A 23,469-nucleotide genomic window follows, 5' to 3' on the forward strand; every position below is an offset into this window, starting at 1 on the left:
TTTCTCTCCCCTCACTCTCTCCCTGTATTCTTGTCTCTCCCCCCTCACTCTCTCCCTGTACTCTTGTCTCTCCCCCCTCACACTCTCCCTGTACTCTTTTCTCTCCCCTCACTCTCTCCCTGTACTCTTTTCTCTCCCCTCACTCTCTCCCTGTAATCTTTCTCTCCCCCCTCACTCTCTCCCCCCTCACTCTCTCCCTGTACTCTTGTCTCTCCCCCCTCACTCTCTCCCTGTACTCTTGTCTCTCCCCCCTCACGTCTCTCCCCCCTCACTCTCTCCCTGTACTCTTGTCTCTCCCCCCTCACTCTCTCCCTGTACTCTTGTCTCTCCCCCCTCACTCTCTCCCTGTACTCTTGTCTCTCCCCCCTCACTCTCTCCCTGTACTCTTGTCTCTCCCCCCTCACTCTCTCCCTGTACTCTTGTCTCTCCCCCCCTCACTCTCTCCCTGTACTCTTGTCTCTCCCCCCCTCACTCTCTCCCTGTACTCTTGTCTCTCCCCCCTCACTCTCTCCCTGTACTCTTGTCTCTCCCCCCTCACTCTCTCCCTGTACTCTTGTCTCTCCCTGTACTCTTGTCTCTCCCCCCCTCACTCTCTCCCTGTACTCTTGTCTCTCCCCCCTCACTCTCTCCCTGTACTCTTGTCTCTCCCCCCCTCACTCTCTTCCTGTACTCTTGTCTCTCCCCCCTCACTCTCTCCCTGTACTCTTGTCTCTCCCCCCTCACTCTCTCCCTGTACTCTTGTCTCTCCCCCCTCACTCTCTCCCTGTACTCTTGTCTCTCCCCCCTCACCCTCTCTCTGTAATCTTGTCTCTCCCCCCTCACCCTCTCCCTGTAATCTTGTCTCTCCCCCCTCACTCTCTCCCTGTACCCTTGTCTCTCCCCCTTCACTCTCTCCCTGTACCCTTGTCTCGCCCCCCTCACTCTCTCCCTGTACTCTTGTCTCGCCCCCCTCACTCTCTCCCTGTACTCTTGTCTCTCCCCACTCACCCTCTCCCTGTAATCTTGTCTCTCCCCCCTCACTCTCTCCCTGTACCCTTGTCTCGCCCCCCTCACTCTCTCCCTGTACTCTTGTCTCGCCCCCCTCACTCTCTCCCTGTACTCTTGTCTCTCCCCTCTCACTCTCTCCCTGTACTCTTGTCTCTCCCCTCTCACTCTCTCCCTGTACTCTTGTCTCTCTCCTCTCACTCTCTCCCTGTACTCTTTCTCTCCCCTCTCACTCTCTCCCTGTACTCTTTTCTCTCCCCTCTCACTCTCTCCCTGTACTCTTTTCTCTCCCCTCTCACTCTCTCCCTGTACTCTTTTCTCTCCCCTCTCACTCTCTCCCTGTACTCTTTTCTCTCCCCTCTCACTCTCTCCCTGTACTCTTGTCTCTCCCCCCTCACTCTCTCCCTATACTCTTGTCTCTCCCCCTCACTCTCTCCCTATACTCTTGTCTCTCCCCCTCACTCTCTCCCTGTACTCTTGTCTCTCCCCCCTCACTCTCTCCCTGTAGTCTTGTCTCTCCCTGTAATCTTGTCTTTCCCCCTGTGCTTCCCCCTCACTCTCTCCCTGTACTCTTGTCTCTCCCCCCTCACTCTCTCCCTGTACTCTTGTCTCTCCCCCTCACTCTCTCCCTGTAGTCTTGTCTCTCCCCCCCTCACTATCTCCCTATACTCTTGTCTCTCCCCCCTCACTCTCTCCCTGTACTCTTGTCTCGCCCCCCCTCACTCTCTCCCTGTACTCTTGTCTCTCCCCTCTCACTCTCTCCCTGTACTCTTTTCTCTCCCCCCTCACTCTCTCCCTGTACTCTTTTCTCTCCCCCCTCACTCTCTCCCTGTACTCTTGTCTCTCCCCCCTCACTCTCTCCCTGTACTCTTGTCTCTCCCCCCTCACTCTCTCCCTGTACTCTTGTCTCTCCCCCCTCACTCTCTCCCTGTACTCTTGTCTCTCCCCCCTCACTCTCTCCCTGTACTCTTGTCTCTCCCCCCTCACTCTCTCCCTGTACTCTTGTCTCTCCCCCCTCACTCTCTCCCTGTACTCTTGTCTCTCCCCCCTCACTCTCTCCCTGTACTCTTGTCTCTCCCCCCTCACTCTCTCCCTGTACTCTTGTCTCTCCCCCCTCACTCTCTCCCTGTACTCTTGTCTCTCCCCCCTCACTCTCTCCCTGTACTCTTGTCTCTCCCCCCTCACTCTCTCCCTGTACTCTTGTCTCGCCCCCCTCACTCTCTCCCTGTACTCTTGTCTCTCCCCCCTCACTCTCTCCCTGTACTCTTGTCTCTCCCCCCTCACTCTCTCCCTGTACTCTTGTCTCTCCCCCCTCACTCTCTCCCTGTACTCTTGTCTCTCCCCCCTCACTCTCTTCCTGTACTCTTGTCTCTCCCCCCTCACTCTCTCCCTGTACTCTTGTCTCTCCCCCCTTCACTCTCTCCCTGTACCCTTGTCTCGCCCCCCTCACTCTCTCCCTGTACTCTTGTCTCGCCCCCCTCACTCTCTCCCTGTACTCTTGTCTCTCCCCACTCACCCTCTCCCTGTAATCTTGTCTCTCCCCCCTCACTCTCTCCCTGTACCCTTGTCTCGCCCCCCTCACTCTCTCCCTGTACTCTTGTCTCGCCCCCCTCACTCTCTCCCTGTACTCTTGTCTCGCCCCCCCTCACTCTCTCCCTGTACTCTTGTCTCTCCCCTCTCACTCTCTCCCTGTACTCTTGTCTCTCCCCTCTCACTCTCTCCCTGTACTCTTGTCTCTCCCCTCTCACTCTCTCCCTGTACTCTTTTCTCTCCCCTCTCACTCTCTCCCTGTACTCTTTTCTCTCCCCTCTCACTCTCTCCCTGTACTCTTTTCTCTCCCCTCTCACTCTCTCCCTGTACTCTTTTCTCTCCCCTCTCACTCTCTCCCTGTACTCTTGTCTCTCCCCCCTCACTCTCTCCCTATACTCTTGTCTCTCCCCCTCACTCTCTCCCTGTACTCTTGTCTCTCCCCCCTCACTCTCTCCCTGTACTCTTGTCTCTCCCCCCTCACTCTCTCCCTGTACTCTTGTCTCTCCCTGTAATCTTGTCTTTCCCCCTGTGCTTCCCCCTCACTCTCTCCCTGTACTCTTGTCTCTCCCCCCTCACTCTCTCCCTGTAGTCTTGTCTCTCCCCCTCACTCTCTCCCTGTACTCTTGTCTCTCCCCCCCTCACTATCTCCCTATACTCTTGTCTCTCCCCCCCTCACTCTCTCCCTGTACTCTTGTCTCGCCCCCCCTCACTCTCTCCCTGTACTCTTGTCTCTCCCCTCTCACTCTCTCCCTGTACTCTTTTCTCTCCCCTCTCACTCTCTCCCTGTACTCTTTTCTCTCCCCTCTCACTCTCTCCCTGTACTCTTTTCTCTCCCCTCTCACTCTCTCCCTGTACTCTTTTCTCTCCCCTCTCACTCTCTCCCTGTACTCTTGTCTCTCCCCCCTCACTCTCTCCCTATACTCTTGTCTCTCCCCCCTCACTCTCTCCCTGTACTCTTGTCTCTCCCCCCTCACTCTCTCCCTATACTCTTGTCTCTCCCCCCTCACTCTCTCCCTATACTCTTGTCTCTCCCCCCTCACTCTCTTCCTGTACTCTTGTCTCTCCCTGTAATCTTGTCTTTCCCCCTGTGCTCCCCCCTCACTCTCTCCCTGTACTCTTGGCTCCCCCCTCACTCTCTCCCTGTACTCTTGTCTCTCCCCCTGTGCTCCCTCCTCACTCTCTCCCTGTTCTCTTGGCCCCCCTTATGCTCCCCTTTCACTCTCTCCTTGTACTCTTCTCCTCACCCCCAGTTCTCCCTCCTTACAGACTCCCTGAGTTCTGCACATGACTATGTGTCACTAACCTGTGATCTCTGTGTTTCTCCCCAGCTGTATTGCAGGAGGTAATAGTTACCTGCGCTGTGTGTGATGGGAGTTGTAGTAACAGATTCCTTTGACACCTTTATATTTTTAATACAAGCTCTCTTACAAGAACTACAACTCACAACACAATTTGGGAAACCAATCCCCTACCTTACCTAGACTGTTTTCAGCACCGCAAAGGCTGCCGGGTATTGTAGTTTTCATTTGCCCAATTGTTTGTTATATGAGGCTCGGTTGAGGATCATTTGGACTACAAGTCCCAGGAGGCGGAGCAGACACAGAGGTGACAGTGAGTAGCAGAAAGCGAGGGGTGGTACAAAACTCCGGAAAAGGCGGAGCCTGAGAGTAGCTTCAATGTAAAAATATTATATATAATGTGGAGGAAGAGTTGCACCGGTTCAGCAGCTCAGCTCCGTTAGAGACAACGGAGGTTTGATTTACAGCAGCCTAACACAGAGCAACCCCTCTCTACCTTCCCACACTACACAGCTGTAAAATCTCTGTTGTCTCTAACGGAGCTGAACTGGAGCAATTCTTCTTCCACACCAACAGTACACTGGAGCCTTTCAGGAAGTGCAGATCCTGCAGAAAGAGGAACCGCTCTAGGTAGGAAAGGAGAGAGGAGGCTGTGCTGCAGTGACTTAATGAGTGGCATTGTGGGAAATGTAGTTGCTAACCCAAATGGCCTAAAGGCCTTTAGCTGCACCAGCCTTAATTTTAGGTGTGGGTGGATACAGTAAGTGGCGGCCAGCAAGTGTAGGTGTGGGGCAGATAGAGCATGCAATTTTCGGCCCGAATGGAATAGGGCCATTTTTGGCCGAAAATTGTGGTGCATCTCTAGTAAATATTATCCCATTCTGATGACAAAACCAGGTGACATGCATGTGACGTCCTGCTTACCTCTGTGTGCATCAGGAAGGTCTGAGGTTTGGTTCTCAGTCTTGTCAGACATTGTCTTGTTTAGCAAATTAATTAGTCAGATATTCTTATAATGTTTCCTCTTTACTGACAAACGCAGTGATGTGTATTGTACGTGATCTTCACAGTAACCGGAGCCTAAACAAAGACAGCGAAAGAGAGTCTCATGTACAGTTCATTGTCATATTGGGTATACATTAAAGGGACAGTCAAATGTAAACGTTTATGATTCAGATAGGACATGCAATTTAAAAAAACTTTTCAATTTACTTTTATCATCAAATTTGCTTTGTTCTCTTGGCATTCTTTATTGAAAGGTAATCCTAGGTAGGCTTGTATGCTAATTTCTAAGACCTTAAAGGTCGCCTCTTATCTTAGGGCATTTTGACAGTTTTTCACAGCTAGAGGGTGTTAGTTCATTTGTGCCATATAGATAACATTGTGCACATACACGTGGAGTTACCTAGGAGTAAGCACTGATTGGCTAAAATGCATGTCTGTCAAAACAACTGGAATAAGGGGGAATTCTGCAGAGGCTTAAAAACAAGGTAATCACAGAGGTAAAAAGTGTATTAATACAACCATGCTGGTTATGCAAAACTGGGGAATGGGTAATAAAGCTCTAGGCACATTGAGCAACGGGTCCACATCTGGCTTCCCACATCACCCTTAGGGAGAACGGGTAATAAAGGGATTATCTATCTTTTTAAACAATAAACATTCTGGAGTAGACCAAGACCATCCCTTTAACTTCTCTAACAATACATAGCTTTTTTATTTTATGTTACTATTTACAAACCTTTAATTTTAGTCATTTGACAACCTTGTGCTGAAGCTGTTTCCAACCATTTACATTTATTGTTTTTGAATATCAATTCCATTATGTTTATTTCTTCTGTGAGTTACCCACACAAACTATATGCTGTCTTATCAATAGACCTGGCATTTTTAGAAATCAACTTTAGTTTGCATTAATAAATTAATGAATTAAACTATAAGCCCAAATTGGTGATAAATCTCTGGAATTCCCTAGTGTACGCATGCACAGTTTTACACTATAATGCAGTAGCTTATAGCAAGTGAAACAAAAGACATGAATTATTTTTCAACATCACCAACATTGTTTAATGGCACCTAGAGTTTGATAAGAAGCGCTATTTATACCACGGCAGTTCCCTCAATTAAACAGACTTCCCATGATTCAAGTCTCGGCTGTGTCACAGGGATGAATTAGCTTTTATCAGTTTGTCTGCCTGAACTACTATCACTTAAAGGGACATTAAACACCTTGTAATTACAGGACATTCCGGTTGTGTTGCTATAGAATAACATATCAGCCAAGTCTTTTTATTTTATGTTACTATTTACAAACCTTTAACCCTTTCATTTGAACCATTTGACAACCTTGTGTGAAGCCGTTTCCAACCATTTACATTTATTGTTTTTGAATATCAATTCCATTGTGTTTAATTCTTCATGTGAGTTACCCACACAATCTATATGCTGTCTTTTCAATAGACCTAGCATTTTTAGAACCCAACTTTAGTTTGCATTAATAAATTAGTGAATTAAACTATAAGCCCAAATTGGTGATAATTCTCTGGAATTTCCTAGTGTACCCATGCAGTTTTACACTATACTGCAGTAGCTTATAGCATGTGAAACAAAAGACATTTATTATTTTTCCACATCACCAACATTGTTTAAAGGCACCTAGAATTTGATAAGAAGCGCTATTTATACCCCGGCAGTTCCCTCAATTAAACAAACTTCACAGGATTCAAGTCTCGGCTGTGTCACAGGGATGAATGGGCTTTTATCACTTTGTCTGCCTGAGCTACTATCACTTAAAGGGACAGTAAACACCTTGTAATTAAAGGGCATTCCTGTTGTGTTGCTATAGAATAACATATCAGCCAAGTCTAACATTAACATCCTTTTTTACAGCAGTTATTTTTAAATAGCCATACTCCACCCAGCATTTTCTTTATTTAGAGAAGCCAATCTGGGGTTTAGTCCACAGTCAACAAGGCTAGCTACAGTCATAAAGTTAGTATAAAGTGCAGTTGTTATCTGATAAAGCCACTTAGAGACAGATATATAGCGGAGTTGGCCTTGAGAAGTCAGCAGGGTGTAAGTTCTTAGAATTAGAAATTGCTTAATTTTCTGAACCAAATTACACAAAAAGGGGCAAAATAAAGAATGAAAATATATTGCAAAGTTATTTCATTACATAAAACTAAACATTTTAAATAAAATAAACTTGATGCGCTTACTGTATATATATATATAAATGAAGTTCCCTTTACCTCACACATACACAGACCCCTCACCAGTATTTTCTATACAGATATATATTATTATTGGTTATTTGTAGAGCGCCAACAGATTCCGCAGAGAGATGTTCACTCTCACACATACAGACCCCTCCACAGTACCTTATAGAGACAGGTTCCCTCTCAATCAGAGCCATTTTCTACAAAACCTTAGTAGAGAGGTTTCACCCATTTGTGGTAGTGAAATAGCATTACAGAGTCGCTATATAATTTTACATTATAATAGCCCTTTAACTATGCATCATACACAGAGCCTCCCTGTCCCTTTATACAGATATATATTATAGAGAGGATCCCTCTACACAAGCGCACACAAACCCCCTCCCTAGTACCTAATATACATATATAATATTCCTTCTACCTAATATGTACTGCACTTCCCCGCAATCTAATATAAAGAACAAAATACATAGTTTATAGACCTTATATGGAGCTACATATCATGTGGAAAGGTGGAATTGTTCTGCTCCTCCCGCAATTAACTACACATTTATCACACACACAGTATAAACACAGTGACACACACTAGTACTGTAGTACAGTTATACGCAAATAACATTGTACACATATGACACCCATCAGTCTATAGCTGATTTACTGACTTGGTTATTAGGCAGCTGAGAGTCAGCACATCCCAGGAATCAAACACGGGAAAGTGCTATACATCCCAGGAGACAATTGCCAGCGTTCGTTCCATCGTGATCTTCAGCAGGAATCAAACGGAAGCAGGAAACCATGAACCAATTCCCAGCATGCAGTGCAGAGGAAGCTGTATGCATTAGCGTCACGTACGGTAAAAGATGCGAGATCACCAGGTTGATACTTAGTTTAATAATCCCAGTTGTACCTTATCTACAAGTATATAATATTGTATAGATATTCCCATTGCCTCACACACAAATACCTCCCTAGTGCATTATATACAGATAAATAATATTATAAAGAGGTTCCCTCTGCCATACACACGGCCTCATTCCAGTACTTTATCCTCGAGTAGCAGCTAGATCCCTTGCAGTAAAAGGACCGTGAACACACAAGCCACGTGACTGCAGTGACATCATCTGTCCTTTAACCGGACTGGATCTAGCTGCTACCAGGTAATAAAAGTTATTTATGGAAGCGTGACTGACAACTAACATAACATTTTTAACCGCCTAAGGGTGAGGGGTGAAGAGAGTGGGGGTTAAGAGGGTGAGCTGTGGGTGCGGAGAGAGGGGTTAAGAGGAAAAGTAGGGCTTTATGTGCGAGACAGATGGGGGGTGAGAACCTGTACACGGGCTGGGATGTGAGACTGCGGTGCTGTGGGTCTGTATAGGGGCTGGGGTCTAAGACCAAGAGCGGTTGATGAGCCAGAGGGTGTTAATAGTCTATCTGTAAAGGGGCTTAGGTGTGGGGCAGAGGAGGACTGTGAACCAGTACAGGACTGGGGTGTGTGAGAGAGAGAGGGGGACTGATAATCCGTATAGAGGCTGGGGTGTGTGAGATAGAGGGGGCTGAGAGTCTATAGGGACTGGGATGTAAGGAGGGCTGAGCATCTGTACATAGGGGTGTGATACAGAGGAGAGGGCTGAAAGTCTGTATATGGGCTGGGGTGTGAGACAGAGGGGGGAAAGAGACTGTACAGGGGCTTAGGTGTGAGGCAGAGGGGGACTAAGAACCAATACAGTGACTGATATGTGTGCGTGTGTGTGAGAGAGAGAGGTGTCTGAGTCTCTACAAGAGCTGAGGTGTGAGAGGGGCTGAGAGTCTGTACAAGGGCAGGGGTGTGTGAGACATAGGGGGCTAAGAGACTTTACAGGTGCTTAGGTGTGAGACGGAGGGGGACTAAGATCCAAATCAGAGACTGGTGTGTGAGTGAGAGGTCTGTGAGTCTCTACAGGAGCTGGGGTGTGAGATGGAGGCAGGCTGAGAGTCTGTACAGGGGCTTGGGTGTGAGACAGAGGGGGTTGGTATCTATAAAGGGGCTGGGTTGTGAGGGGTGCTGAGTCTCTACAGGTGCTGGGATGTGAGATGGAGGGAGGCTGAGAGTCTGTACAGGGACTTTGGTGTGAGACAGAGGGGGGTCTGATAATCTATAAAGGGGCTGACTTGTGAGGGGTGCTGAGAGTCTGTTCAGGGGCTGGTATGTGAGGGGGCTGAGAGTCTGTACAGGGGCTGGGATGTGAGGGGGCTGAGGGTCTGTACAGGGACTGGAGTGTGATACAGAGGGGAGGGCTGAGAGTTTGTACAGGGGCTGGGGTGTGAGACAGAGGAGGCTGAGAGGATATAAAGGAGTTGGAGTATGAGACAGAAGGGGACTGAGAGTCTCCAAAGGGACTGGGTGTGAAACAGAGGGGTCTGAGAACTTGCACACGGTGTGAGGTGTGAGACAGAGGGGGCTAAGAACCAGGACTGGGCTGTAAGAGAGAGAGAGGGGGGCTGAGAGTATTTTACAGGGTACAAGGTTTGAGACAGAGGGGGCTGAGAACCAGTACTGGGCTGTGAGAGAGAGGGGGCTGAGAGTCTTGTACAGGGTAAGAGGTGTGAGGCAAAGGGGGCTGAGAGTCTGTACAGGGACTAGGCTGTGAGACAGAGGGGACTGAGATCTTGTACACGGGGCTTAGGTATGAGACAGAGGGGACTAAGAACCAGTACAGGACTGGGGTGTGTGAGAGAGAGGGTTTGAGAATCTGTACAGGGGCTGGGTTGTGAGACAGAGGGGGGCTAAGAGTCTATACAGGGGCTGAGGTTTGAGGGGGACTGAGGGTCTGTACAAGGGCTGGACTGTGAGACAAAGGAGAGGGCTAAGGGTTTGTATGGGAGCTAGAGAGTTAGACAGAGGGGGCTGAGAGTCTGCACAGGGGCTGGGGTGTGAGAGAGAGGAGGGATGATATCTTACACAGGGGCTTAGGTGTGAGGCAGAGGATGGTTGCAAACCAATACAGGATTGGGGTGTGAGAGAGAGAGAGAGAGAGAGGGGTTGAGAGTTCGTACAGGGGCAGAGGTGTGAGACAGAGGGGGCTGAAAGCATGTACAAGGGATGCGGTGTGAGACAGAGGGGTTGAGAATCTGTATATGGGCTGGGGTGTGAGACAGAAGGGGCTGAGAGTACACAGGGACTGGGGTGTGAGACAGAAGGGGCTGAGAGTACACAGGGACTGGGGTGTGAGACAGAGGGTTTGAGAGTCTGTATAGGAGCTGAGGTGTGAGACAGAGGGGGCTGAGAGTCTACACAGGGACTGGGGTGTGAGACAGAGGGATTGAGAGTCTCTATAGGGGCTGGGGTGTGAGACAGAGGGGGCTGAGAGTCTGTATATGGTCTGGATTATGAGACAGAGGGGGACTGAAAGCATGTACAAGGGATGTGGTGTGAGACAGAGGGGTGGAGAATCTGTATATGGGCTGGGGTGTGAGACAGAAGGGGCTGAGAGTACACAGGGACTGGGGTGTGAGACAGAAGGGGCTGAGAGTACACAGGGACTGGGGTGTGAGACAGAAGGGGCTGAGAGTACACAGGGACTGGGGTGTGAGACAGAAGGGGCTGAGAGTACACAGGGACTGGGGTGTGAGACAGAAGGGGCTGAGAGTACACAGGGACTGGGGTGTGAGACAGAAGGGGCTGAGAGTACACAGGGACTGGGGTGTGAGACAGAGGGTTTGAGAGTCTGTATAGGAGCTGGGGTGTGAGACAAAGGGGGCTGAGAGTCTACACAGGGACTGGGGTGTGAGACAGAGGGATTGAGAGTCTCTATAGGGGCTGGGGTGTGAGACAGAGGGGGCTGAGAGTCTGTATAGGGTCTGGATTATGAGACAGAGGGGGACTGAAAACCTGTATTGGGGCTGGGATGTGAGAGAGAGCGAGAGGCTAAGAACCTGTACATGGGCTGAACTGTGAGACAGAGGGGAGCTGTAAACTGTACTGGGAATGGGGTGTGAGCGAGAGCGAGAGGCTAATAACCTGTACTGGGGCTGGGATGTGAGAGAGAGCGAGGGGCTAAGAACCTGTACAGGGGCTGAGGTGTGAGACAGAGGGGGCTGAGAGCCTGTACAAGGGCTGGAGTGTGAGACGGAGGTGGGCTGAGAGACTTTAGAGGGTCTGGGGAGTGAATCAGAGGGGGGAGGATACAGGGACTGTACAGGCCGGTACAGGAGCTAGGCTGTGAGACAGTGGGGTCTGAGAACTTGTACAGGGACTTAGGTGTGAGACAGAGAGGGGCTGAGAGTCTGTATAGGGACTACAGTGTGAGGGGGCTGATACAATGAGCAAGCTGTATGTAGGTGATGGGTACAAGTCTGACCTGTTTATAATAATTGTATATATATCACTTTTGTATGTGATGGGGTCACAGAAGGTCAGTCTGCATGGTTGCACCATACAGGATGTGACATAACTGGGAAAAAGTTTAAAAAAAGAAGAAGATGAAGACATTTAACTAAATATGAAGGAAACCACTATATATATATATATATATATATATATATATATATATATATATATATATATATATATATATATAAATAATAAAATAAAATGAAGCACAAGCACAGCTGTTCAGAGGGTAGTAGGTATAAAGACCAGGCTTACAACACATGTATAGGGCAATTACTTGGTGCACAGTATTTGTTGTGTCCTCCGTTTAGCAGCCTCACATAATTTGTAATTTTATCCTATGATCAAGGTAATATTTGGGTTGTATGATTTGGGGCAGATTCCGGTTTGAGCATAAACAGCAGATGAAAAACTTGGGTGCAGCAGGACAGAGCTACCAGTTTTGGATAATCCCATAAATTACAGGATGCCTGGTAACCAGGGAGCTGAGGCACTTAGTGTTTTACATCTGCTTCCTGATTTATCAGATAACATTGCATATTCCTGTGTACAGTCACCTTATTTTGCTTCTAATGAGCTTAAAGGGACACTAAAGTCAAAATTAAACATTCATGATTCAGATAGAGCATGCAATTTTTAAACACCTTTCCAATTTACTTTGATTAACAAAATGTGCACTCCATTTTATATTTGCACTTTTTGAGTCACCCGCTCCTACTGAGCATGTGCAAGAAGTCACAAAAACATAATTTATGTAAGAACTTACCTGATAAATTCATTTCTTTCATAGTGGCAAGAGTCCATGAGTTAGTGATGTATGGGATATACAAATCTACCAGGAGGGGGCAAAGTTTCCCAAACCTCAAAATGCCTATAAATACACCTCCTACAACACACATATCTCAGTTTTAACGTATAGCCAAGTAGTGAGGTGTAAAAAAGCATACAAAAGAGGAACTGGAAAAATAATGTGTTTTTATACAAAAAATCATAACCACCACAAAAAAGAGTGGGTCTCATTGACTCTTGCCACTATGAAAGAAATTAATTTATCCGGTAAGTTCTTACATAAATTATGTTTAGACAAGCTAAAACTAATTTAATTAGTCTCTTGACTATAAAAGACAGATTCGAAGACATTGAATTTATCTGGAAACCTAAAAAGGTGACCCTTTGCCTAAGGAATCACAAAACTCTTAGGCAAATTGATCCTCCAACCATGTCTTTTGAAAAAACAACACTAGATGAATCGTGTGAGATTCTGCTAAATGAAAGAATTGAGCTAGTACCAAGATATTATCCAAATAAGGAGAACACCGCAATACCATGCTCTCTGAATACATATAGAAGGGCACCGAGAACCTTAAAAAATATTCTTGGAGCTGTCGTTAGACCAAATGGAAAAGTAACAAATTGGTAAAGCTTGTCTACAAAAGAGAATCTCAGAAACCCAAAAATGGTCTGAATGAATTGAAATTTGAGGATAAGCGTCCCATAAAACTATTGTGAACATGTAATGACCTTGCTGAACAAAAGGCACAACGGTCCTTATAGTCGCCATCTTGAAAGTTGGGACACACACAAAAGGATATAAAGTTTTCAGATCTAAGATTGGTTTGAATGAATCTTCCTTCTTTGGGACAAAGAATAGATTTGAATAGAAACCCAAACCCTGTTCTTGCTAAGGAACTGGTACAAACACCTCTGAAAAAAATTCCAGTTCTGAAATATATGTCAGAAGAAACCTGAACCTTCACAGAGTGTATTGAAACATGAGAAATAATCTTCCCAAAGGTGGTCTCATTCTAAAAATCTAATCAAAACCCTAAGAATAATATTCTATAGACTTTGGACTGAATCCATCCAAAAATAACTTAATCTGCCTCCCCACCAGAAGAACTGGTTTAAAAACCACATTTTCATGCAGTCTTAATAACTAACATTTATTTAGAGATAATAAAATATATTTAGACCATGTCAAAATTCAAGATTAAAAACATGAAGCTCTTTCTAAGTAGAAAAGCTAAAAACATAGATATAAAATTAATCTTAAATGACAACAAATATACTATCCTAAAAATGAATACATTTTGAAGTAAATGAACAATGTTATATACAGGTGGCCCTCGGTTTACAACGGTTCAATTTAAGCAGTTTCAGAATAACAACCTTTTTTTTTCCCAGTCATGTGACTGCTATTGAAAAGCATTGAGAAGCAGTACATTGATTAAAATAGCCAGTAGGTGGAGCTGTCCGCTTGTGTTGCAGCAAAGATATGCAAGCCAAGCAAGCTGAAATTAATTTGTGTAACTAGACCTGAGCTATTGAGCAGTTTTCAAAGGAACAAGATCTTCCTGTCTATAAATCAGTCCAGATTGGAATGCATAGAAAGAACTGTTTGCAGAAAAATGCAAGTGAAGTCTGTGTTGTGTGATTATTTTATTAGGTTTATAATGCTGTTTAGGAAATGTTTTTGTTCATTTAACTTAGTTTAATTATATATTCTGTGTTGTGTGATTATTTTATTAGGTTTAAAATGCTGTTTAGCATTTAAAGTCTTTATTTCAAAGCTTTAAAAATAATGTTTAGGTGTTACTTATGACAATTTTGAGAGGGACCTGGAACCTAACTCCCTCACTTCCTATTGACTTACATTATAAACTGTGTTTTAATTTACAACGGTTTCGATTTACAACCATTCCTTCTGGAACCTAACCCCGGTGTAAACTGAGGGCTACCTGTACTTCAGAATCTGAAAACTGCTTATACTAACAGTCCAAAAATAAAGTTGAGAGATCAGCAATATCAGACATAGATATAGCTGAACTAAGAATAAAAACAGTATGCAAATATGCTCTTTAAGGTAGGATTGAAACTTGAAAAAAATCTGAAAATAAGTACCAACTTCCATAGAAATAGTAGTACATTCCCAAAAAAGCAATCATTTTTAAACCATTCTAGCAAACATATCATAGATAGCATCTAGAATAGCAAAAAACTCAGGAGCAATTTAAAGAAATCTTAAATTGAATACAACATATTAATTAGGAGGACTAGACTCCTAATACCTAAAATTATCAAAACTTCCTTAATAAAGAACAAAAAATGTTCAATTATAAAAATAAAAAAGAAGATTTGTCAAGTACAGTCTCTGATGCAGGATCCTTTGAGCCAAAGAACCCTCATCAGTAGAATAAACTTAAAGGGACAGTCAACACCAGAATTTTTGTTGTTTAAAAAGATAGATAATCCCTTTATTACCCATTCCCCAGTTTTTTGCAAAACCAACACTGTTATATTAATACACTTTTTGCTTCTGTGACTAACTTGTATCTAAGCATCTTCTGACCGCCCCTAATCACATGACTTTTAGTTATTTTGCATATAGTTGCATTTTAGCCAATTAGTGCAGTGTCTGCCACTAGCCACGGGCGTGATCACAATGCTATCTATATGGCCTACATGAGCTTGCTCTCCCCTGCTGTGAAAAGTAAATAAAATAGAGGCGAGCTTCAAGGGCTTAGAAATTATCATATGAGTCTTCCTAGGTTTGCTTTCAACTAGAATACCTAGAGAACAAAGCAAAATTGTTGATAAAAGTAAATTGGAAAGTTGTTTAAAATTACATGCCCTATTTGAAAAATGAAAGTTTTTTTTGGACTTGACTGTCCCTTTAAGTATGCTGTCAGTCAAAACAAAATTGATTTAAACTTATAACAATTTTGGAAAGACCTTATAAGTTTATTTGAAGACACAAAAACAGTCATAGCCTTCTTATGATTGCAGTAATAACATGCAAAATCTGCAGAATTAATCAGGTACATTAAACTGAAAAATTAAAAACAGTAAATGTATTTGTACATATAGAAACATTAACAGCATAAATAAGATAAATAATTGCCACATAATTAAGCTGAAGAGAATAAAATCAGTTTGACAATAAAAAACCACACTTAGCTTGTCGAAGAAATGTGTTCAGGGCTTCTTAGTTTCTATAGCAACATCAGAGTCAGGAACAGTCTGAGACATCTTGCAAAATTTAAAAGGAAAAAAATTAACATTTAAAAAAATGAATCAATTTCCACATATAGCAGTTTCAGGAATGGGAAAAAAGCATAGCTCTCTAAAATATAAAGAGAGCAAGAAGCATAAAAGGAAGTGGGGCAAAAACACAAAAACATTTTATATTTTATTTTTCTGCGCCAGGTATGACGCACGATACAAAAGGAATTGAAAATTTTGTGGGCGCCAAACCAACACCAGGATATGATGCAACTCGCGTCATAACAAGTGCGACTTCGCGCCAAAACAACTAGCGTCAACAAAGAAGCAGGAAATTACGAAACTCGCGGCCAAAAAAAATTTGCGCAAAGAATGACGCCATAAATAACAGCATTTTGCTTCCGCGCAAGCCTAGATTTGCCCGCAAAATTAAGGAAAAACAAGTCAAATTGGAAAAAAAAGACTGAAACCCCAGGTAAGAAATAACGTTTAACCCCTTAACGACCGACGACGTATGCCATACGTCCTCAAAAAAAAAGCACTTAACGACCGAGGACGTATGGCATACGTCGTCGGTTTAACAGAGCACTGGAAGCGATCGAAATCGCTTCCAGCTGCTCTAACAGTATTGCAGGCTTGCCTTGAGGTCTAGGCATCCTGCAATACTGTTCCCGAGTGCCGGGACCGGATTGATCACTCCCCCACGAGTGATCACTTCCGGTTTCGCTCCACGTGGAGCCCGGCAGTGTTTCAGAGCATCGGAAGCGATCGGACACGCTTCCGATGCTCTGCTTGTTTGCTAAGTGCCTCGGTGGGTCGAGGCACTTAGTTAGTTATAAATTAAAATAAAAATAATAAAAAAAAAAAAACGAATAAAAAAAAAAAAAGCCCTAAATAGCCCCCCCCCCTCCCCCTTCACTAGGCATCCAAGATGGCGATGCCCAGTGCATCATGGGGCCTCTGGGGGTGTCCCTAGCCTGCATCATCATAGGGGCAAGCTAGGGTCACCCAATCTGAGCCTCCCACCCTAAAAAAAATAATAATAATAAAATACCCCATTTGTCTGATCATGTCAATATTTGTAAATATTGACTATGATCAGTGTGGATCTCCCTCCCTCTCCTCACTTGCCATTTTGTTGGAGAGAGAGAGAGACCTGTATTTAGGAGAGAGAGAGATTTATTTCTTTTATTTGTTAAAAAATATAGAACCAAAGGCTCTTTTCAGAGCCATTAACCCCTAGCTTGCCAGTGATCACTATATATCACTGGCAGTAACATAGGTGCACTTTTTTTTTGCTGCATTTTGCTGTCTGTGCGTTTTTTTAGGGGTTAATTTTGTTGTTGTAATTTTTAAAAAACCCAAAGGCTCTTTTCAGAAACATTTAGTTAATTTAATTTAATTTTCAGAGCCATTAACCCCTAGCTTGCCAGTGATCGCTATATATCACTGGCAGTAGCAAAGGTGCACTTTTTTTTTTGCTGCATTTTGCTGTCTGTGCATTTTTTTAGGGGTTAATTTTGTTGTTGTAATTTTTTAAAAACCCAAAGGCTCTTTTCAGAAACATTTAGTTAATTTAATTTAATTTTCAGAGCCATTAACCCCTAGCTTGCCAGTGATCGCTATATATCACTGGCAGTAGCAAAGGTGCACTTTTTTTTTTGCTGCATTTTGCTGTCTATGCATTTTTTTAGGGGTTAATTTTGTTGTTGTAATTTTTTAAAAACCCAAAGGCTCTTTTCAGAAACATTTAGTTAATTTAATTTAATTTTCAGAGCCATTAACCCCTAGCTTGCCAGTGATCGCTATATATCACTGGCAGTAGCAAAGGTGCACTTTTTTTTTTGCTGCATTTTGCTGTCTGTGCATTTTTTTAGGGGTTAATTTTGTTGTTGTAATTTTTTAAAAACCCAAAGGCTCTTTTCAGAAACATTTAGTTAATTTAATTTAATTTTCAGAGCCATTAACCCCTAGCTTGCCAGTGATCGCTATATATCACTGGCAGTAGCAAAGGTGCACTTTTTTGCTAGTTAATTTAGTTAATTAATTTAGTTAATTTAATTTAATTTTCAGAGCCATTAACCTCTAGCTTGCCAGTGATCGCTATAAATCACTGGCAGTAGCATAGCTGTACTTTTTTGCTAGTTAATTTAGTTAATTAATTTAGTTAATTTAATTTTTTTTAGTAATTGTTTTCTGTGATACAAAAATGTCACAGAAAAGATATAGTGCTGAGGAGGCGTATGCCATCCTTGCGTCAGAGTCAGATGCCTCTATTTCTGACTCAGACCCCAATTTTGACCCTGCCATGTGCTCAGATACATCACTAGATGCAGTCTCAACTGATAGTGATGTATCTGTGGCTGCTAGCCCCCCTGCCAGCCCCCCTGCCAGCCCCCCTGCTAGCCCCCCTGCCAGAAGGAGGCGTGTTGCTGCCATTGCTGCTGAAGAGTGGGTAACGCCTCATCTCCAGAGGCCAGATATCCCACCCTTCACAGCAAATGCTGGCATAAATATAGATGTGGCAGGTTTTAGCCCCCAGCAGTTTCTGGAAGTGTTTCTGGGCGATGATATATTGGGGAACATTGTCGCCCAAACTAATTTATATGCCCATCAGTTCCGTGCTGCAAAGCCTGGAACATATTTGGCAAAGCAGCAATGGGCCCCCATCAATGTGCCAGAATTCAAAAAATTCTGGGCATTGACTATGCTGATGGGCATCATAAAGAAACCCTCCATTCGCTCCTACTGGAGTACTAGCCCCATCTGCTCTACCCCCATTTTCTCCCAGACTATGTCGAGGAAGAGGTATGAAATGATTCTGCATTTCATGCACTTCAGCGACAACAGCCTGTGCCCCCCTAGGGAGCATCCCCAATTTGACAGGCTGTATAAAATCCGCCCCCTGATAACCCACTTTTCTGCCAGGTTTGCAGAGGCTTATACACCTGGAAGGAATATATGCGTTGATGAATCCCTAATGAAGTATAAGGGAAGGCTGGGATTCAAGCAGTATATTCCTTCCAAACGCTCCAGATATGGGGTAAAGGTGTATAAGCTCTGTGACAGCGAGACTGGGTATACTCAGGCCTTCCGGGTGTATGAGGGAAAGGATAGCCACCTTGACCCTCCAGGTTGCCCAGAACATATGGGAACCACTGGCAAGATTGTCTGGGACCTGATATTACCCCTAATGAACAAAGGGTATCCCTTGTACTTAGACAATTTTTATACAAGTGTCCTTTTGTTCAAGCTACTGTATTGCTTTGATACAGTAGCTTGCGGTACAATTAAAAAAAACCGCGCAGGTTTCCCAGGACAGCTTGTACGCAACCGGCTACGAAGGGGGGAGACCTCAGCTCTGCGCCAAGAGGAGCTGTTGGCACTGAAGTACAGAGACAAGAAGGATGTATACCTTCTTACCACCATCCACACAGAGAGGACGGTGGCGGTTTCTGTATGTGGCAGAGCTGAGATCATAAGGAAGCCAGTGTGCATCAAGTCTTATAACCGGCATATGGGTGGGGTTGATCTGGCTGATCAGCTGCTGCAGCCCTATCTAATTATGCGGAAGACAAGGGCCTGGTACAAAAAGGTTGCAATTTACCTAATGCAGATTGCAACCCACAACGCTTTTTTGTTGTTCAAAAAAGCAAACCCCAGAGTTAAAAAGACTTTTTTACAGTTTCAGCTCCAGATTATTACGGGGATTTTGTACCATGATGCACCTGCTCCCCGGGCGGTGATGGGAGAGAGCAGAGTTGGGGCTACCCATTTTATTTTTAAAATCCCCCCTAATGCCACAAAGCAGAAACCACAAAAAAAATGCAGAGTCTGTACCAAGAGGGGGAAGAGAAGGGACACCATATATTACTGTCCTGATTGCCCTGGACAGCCTGCACTCTGCATTGGGGACTGCTTCAAGCGGTACCATACAATGGTCAATTTTTAAAAAAAATAAATACATTTGCTGTTACATATATATATATTTTTTTTGGTTATGTTTATAGTTAGATGTTTTTTTGTTTTTTTTACTTTTACTGTGCCAGATTTTTACATTTCACTACTCTATTTTTTTCTAAAATTGGGCCTGTTTTTTTTTTAACCAAAACCCCTGTCAAACCTATGCATGGGGGACATAGGTGTTCTCAGGGTGCCTTGCAGAAAACAACCTGAAGTATGTTTTTGTAATAACTTACAACAGTCTCTCCTAAATTATAGTCAAAAAGCAATGTGTCTGTAAAAATGAAAATTGAAAAATTACCACCATACACTTTCTCCAATTTTTTGGGCTAAAACGGTTGCTTCAAAGGCATCAAAGCACACCATATACAATACCTTGGGGTGTCAACATTTAAAAAATATACACTTTGAATGCAATAAATAAAAGTGGGGTATGCGATAGGCCCCAAACTAAAGATAGGCCTATCAGAAGAAATACTCTCATTTTTAATAACTAAAATCACAAGTCATAAAATTGTAACATAACCTTCCCAAAATCCTGGCAAACCTATGCATGGGGGGCATAGGTGTACTCAGGGTGCCTTGCAGAAAACAACCTGAAGTATTATTTTGCAATAACTTACAACAATCTCTCCTAAATCATAGTCAAAAAGCAATGTGTCTGTAAAAATGAAAATTGAAAAATTACCACCATATACTTTCTCCAATTTTTTGGGCTAAAACGGTTGCTTCAAAGGCATCAAAGCACACCATATACAATACCTTGGGGTGTCAACATTTAAAAAATATACACTTTGAATGCAATAAATAAAAGTGGGGTATGTGATAGGCCCCAAACTAAAGATAGGCCTATCAGAAGAAATACTCTCATTTTTAATAACTAAAATCATGTAACATAACCTTCCCAAAATCCTGGCAAACCTATGCATGGGGGGCATAGGTGTACTCAGGGTGCCTTGCAGAAAACAACCTGAAGTATTCTTTTGCAATAACTTACAACAGTCTCTCCTAAATCATAGTAAAAAAGCAATGTGTCTGTAACAATGAAAATTGAAAAATTACCACCATATACTTTCTCCAATTTTTTGGGCTAAAACGGTTGCTTCAAAGGCATCAAAGCACACCATATACAATACCTTGGGGTGTCAACATTTAAAAAATATACACTTTGAATGTAATAAATAAAAGTGGGGTATGTGATAGGCCCCAAACTAAAGATAGGCCTATCAGAAGAAATACTCTCATTTTTAATAACTAAAATCACAAGTCATAAAATTGTAACATAACCTTCCCAAAATCCTGGCAAACCTATGCATGGGGGGCATAGGTGTACTCAGGGTGCCTTGCAGAAAACAACCTGAAGTATTCTTTTGCAATAACTTACAACAATCTCTCCTAAATCATAGTCAAAAAGCAATGTGTCTGTAAAAATGAAAATTGAAAAATTACCACCATATACTTTCTCCAATTTTTTGGGCTAAAACGGTTGCTTCAAAGGCATCAAAGCACACCATATACAATACCTTGGGGTGTCAACATTTAAAAAATATACACTTTGAATGCAATAAATAAAAGTGGGGTATGTGATAGGCCCCAAACTAAAGATAGGCCTATCAGAAGAAATACTCTCATTTTTAATAACTAAAATCATGTAACATAACCTTCCCAAAATCCTGGCAAACCTATGCATGGGGGGCATAGGTGTACTCAGGGTGCCTTGCAGAAAACAACCTAAAGTATTCTTTTGCAATAACTTACAACAGTCTCTCCTAAATCATAGTAAAAAAGCAATGTGTCTGTAACAATGAAAATTGAAAAATTACCACCATATACTTTCTCCAATTTTTTGGGCTAAAACGGTTGCATCAAAGTCATCAAACCACTCCATGTATAATACCTTGGGGGGTCAACTTTTTAAATATAATCACATTTATGGAAAACAAATAAATTGGGGTATGTTAAAAGACCCCCAAAAAAAGACGATAGGCAAAGAAAATATGTTAAATGTGAAAAAAAATCACAAACACATGTCAGACATTTGGCATTGCACCGCCCAAACAAGCCACCAAACCTATGCATAGGTGGTATCACTGAACTCAGGAGATGTTGGTGACCACATATTGGTGTCTTCTTTGGTAGTAACACATAACAGGAGCTGTGAATCCATGTCTAAAGTACAATGTATGTGAAAAATAACACAAAGAAATGAATGCCCAATAGTTTGACAAAGACTAGTGGTTGAATTAGTGTATGGAAAGTGTTAAAACACCTGCATTTGAAATACCCTAGGATGTCTACTTTTCAAAAATATATGGTTTTATGGGGGTAAATTACATTGGCCGGCTTCAGAAATGTCTTAAATAGAACATGGGTGCATGGGATGTGAAAATGGGAAGTGTAAAAAATGGAATGCGCTTCCTAAAAATAAGGCCTTCTAGCCCCCAGAGAACCCAACACACCTATACATGGGTGGTATCACTGTACTCAGGAGATGTTGTTGAACACATATTGAGGTGTTTTTTGGCAGTAAACACATAACAGGAACTGAGAATCCATGCCTAAAGTACAATGTGTGTGAAAAATAACACAAAAAAATGACTACCCAAAAGTTTGACAAAGACTGGTGGTTAAATAAGTTCATGGAAAGTGTGAAAATACCAGCATTTCAAATACCCTAGGGGGTCTACTTCTCAAAAATATATGGTTTTATGGGGGTAAATTTCATTGACCGGCTTCAGAAATGTCCCAAATAGGACATGGGTGCATGATGACCGATGTGAAAATTCCAAGTTGAAAAACTGGAATGCGCTTCCTAAAAATAAGGCCTTCTAGCCCCCAGAGAACCCAACACACCTATACATGGGTGGTATCACTGTACTCAGGAGATGTTGTTGAACACATATTGAGGTGTTTTTTGGCAGTAACACATAACAGGAACTGAGAATCCATGCCTAAAGTACAATGTGTGTGAAAAATAACACAAAAAAATGACTACCCAAAAGTTTGACAAAGACTGGTGGTTAAATAAGTTCATGGAAAGTGTGAAAATACCAGCATTTCAAATACCCTAGGGGGTCTACTTCTCAAAAATATATGGTTTTATGGGGGTAAATTTCATTGACCGGCTTCAGAAATGTCCCAAATAGGACATGGGTGCATGATGACCGATGTGAAAATTCCAAGTTGAAAAACTGGAATGCGCTTCCTAAAAATAAGGCCTTCTAGCCCCCAGAGAACCCAACACACCTATACATGGGTGGTATCACTGTACTCAGGAGATGTTGTTGAACACATATTGAGGTGTTTTTTGGCAGTAACACATAACAGGAACTGAGAATCCATGCCTAAAGTACAATGTGTGTGAAAAATAACACAAAAAAATGACTACCCAAAAGTTTGACAAAGACTGGTGGTTGAATTAGTGCATGGAAAGTGTTAAAATACAAGCATTTGAAATACCCTAGGGTGTCTACTTTTCAAAAATATATGGTTTGATGGGGGTAAATTCCATTGACCAGCTTCAGAAATGTCCCAAATAGGACATGGGTGCATGATGACCAATGTGAAAATTCCAAGTTGAAAAACTGGAATGCGCTTCCTAAAATTAAGGCCTTTTAGCCCCCAGAGAACCCGACACACCTATACATGGGTGGTATCACTGTACTCAGGAGATGTTGTTGAACACATATTGAGGTTTTTTTTGGCAGTAACACATAACAGGAACTGAGAATCCATGCCTAAAGTACAATGTGTGTGAAAAATAACACAAAATAATGACTACCCAAAAGTTTGACAAAGACTGGTGGTTGAATTAGTGCATGGAAAGTGTTAAAATACAAGCATTTGAAATACCCTAGGGTGTCTACTTTTCAAAAATATATGGTTTGATGGGGGTAAATTCCATTGACCAGCTTCAGAAATGTCCCAAATAGGACATGGGTGCATGATGACCGATGTGAAAATTCCAAGTTGAAAAACTGGAATGCGCTTCCTAAAATTAAGGCCTTTTAGCCCCCAGAGAACCCGACACACCTATACATGGGTGGTATCACTGTACTCAGGAGATGTTGTTGAACACATATTGAGGTTTTTTTTGGCAGTAACA

At 43.0% G+C, this 23,469-nt stretch overlaps 2 protein-coding genes across 3 annotated transcripts in view; one reads left to right on the forward strand and one right to left on the reverse strand.

Annotated features, from left to right (window-relative positions):
• Positions 1 to 7,811, reverse strand: part of LOC128657015 (gastrula zinc finger protein XlCGF26.1-like) — a 110,882-nt gene extending 103,071 nt beyond the window's left edge. Inside the window, exons 1-2 of one of the 2 annotated variants that reach the window (XM_053711238.1) lie at positions 7,693 to 7,811; positions 4,737 to 4,892 (exon numbers count right to left, since the gene is read on the reverse strand). In XM_053711238.1, the coding sequence (XP_053567213.1) occupies positions 4,737 to 4,788 (52 nt within the window). In that variant the 5' untranslated portion in view covers positions 4,789 to 4,892; positions 7,693 to 7,811. Of the gene's footprint in view, positions 1 to 4,736; positions 5,061 to 7,692 lie in introns of those variants that run through there. The other variant, XM_053711239.1, reaches the window with a different exon arrangement.
• A 351-nt stretch (positions 7,812 to 8,162) lies between these two features.
• Positions 8,163 to 23,469, forward strand: part of LOC128657016 (zinc finger protein OZF-like) — a 134,505-nt gene continuing 119,198 nt past the window's right edge. Inside the window, exon 1 of the mRNA XM_053711240.1 lies at positions 8,163 to 8,187. The gene's annotated coding sequence lies outside the window, so the exon portion shown is untranslated. The remainder of the gene's footprint in view (positions 8,188 to 23,469) is intronic.

Source organism: Bombina bombina, chromosome 4, assembly GCF_027579735.1.
Source record: "Bombina bombina isolate aBomBom1 chromosome 4, aBomBom1.pri, whole genome shotgun sequence".
Classification (NCBI taxonomy): Eukaryota; Metazoa; Chordata; class Amphibia; order Anura; family Bombinatoridae; genus Bombina; species Bombina bombina.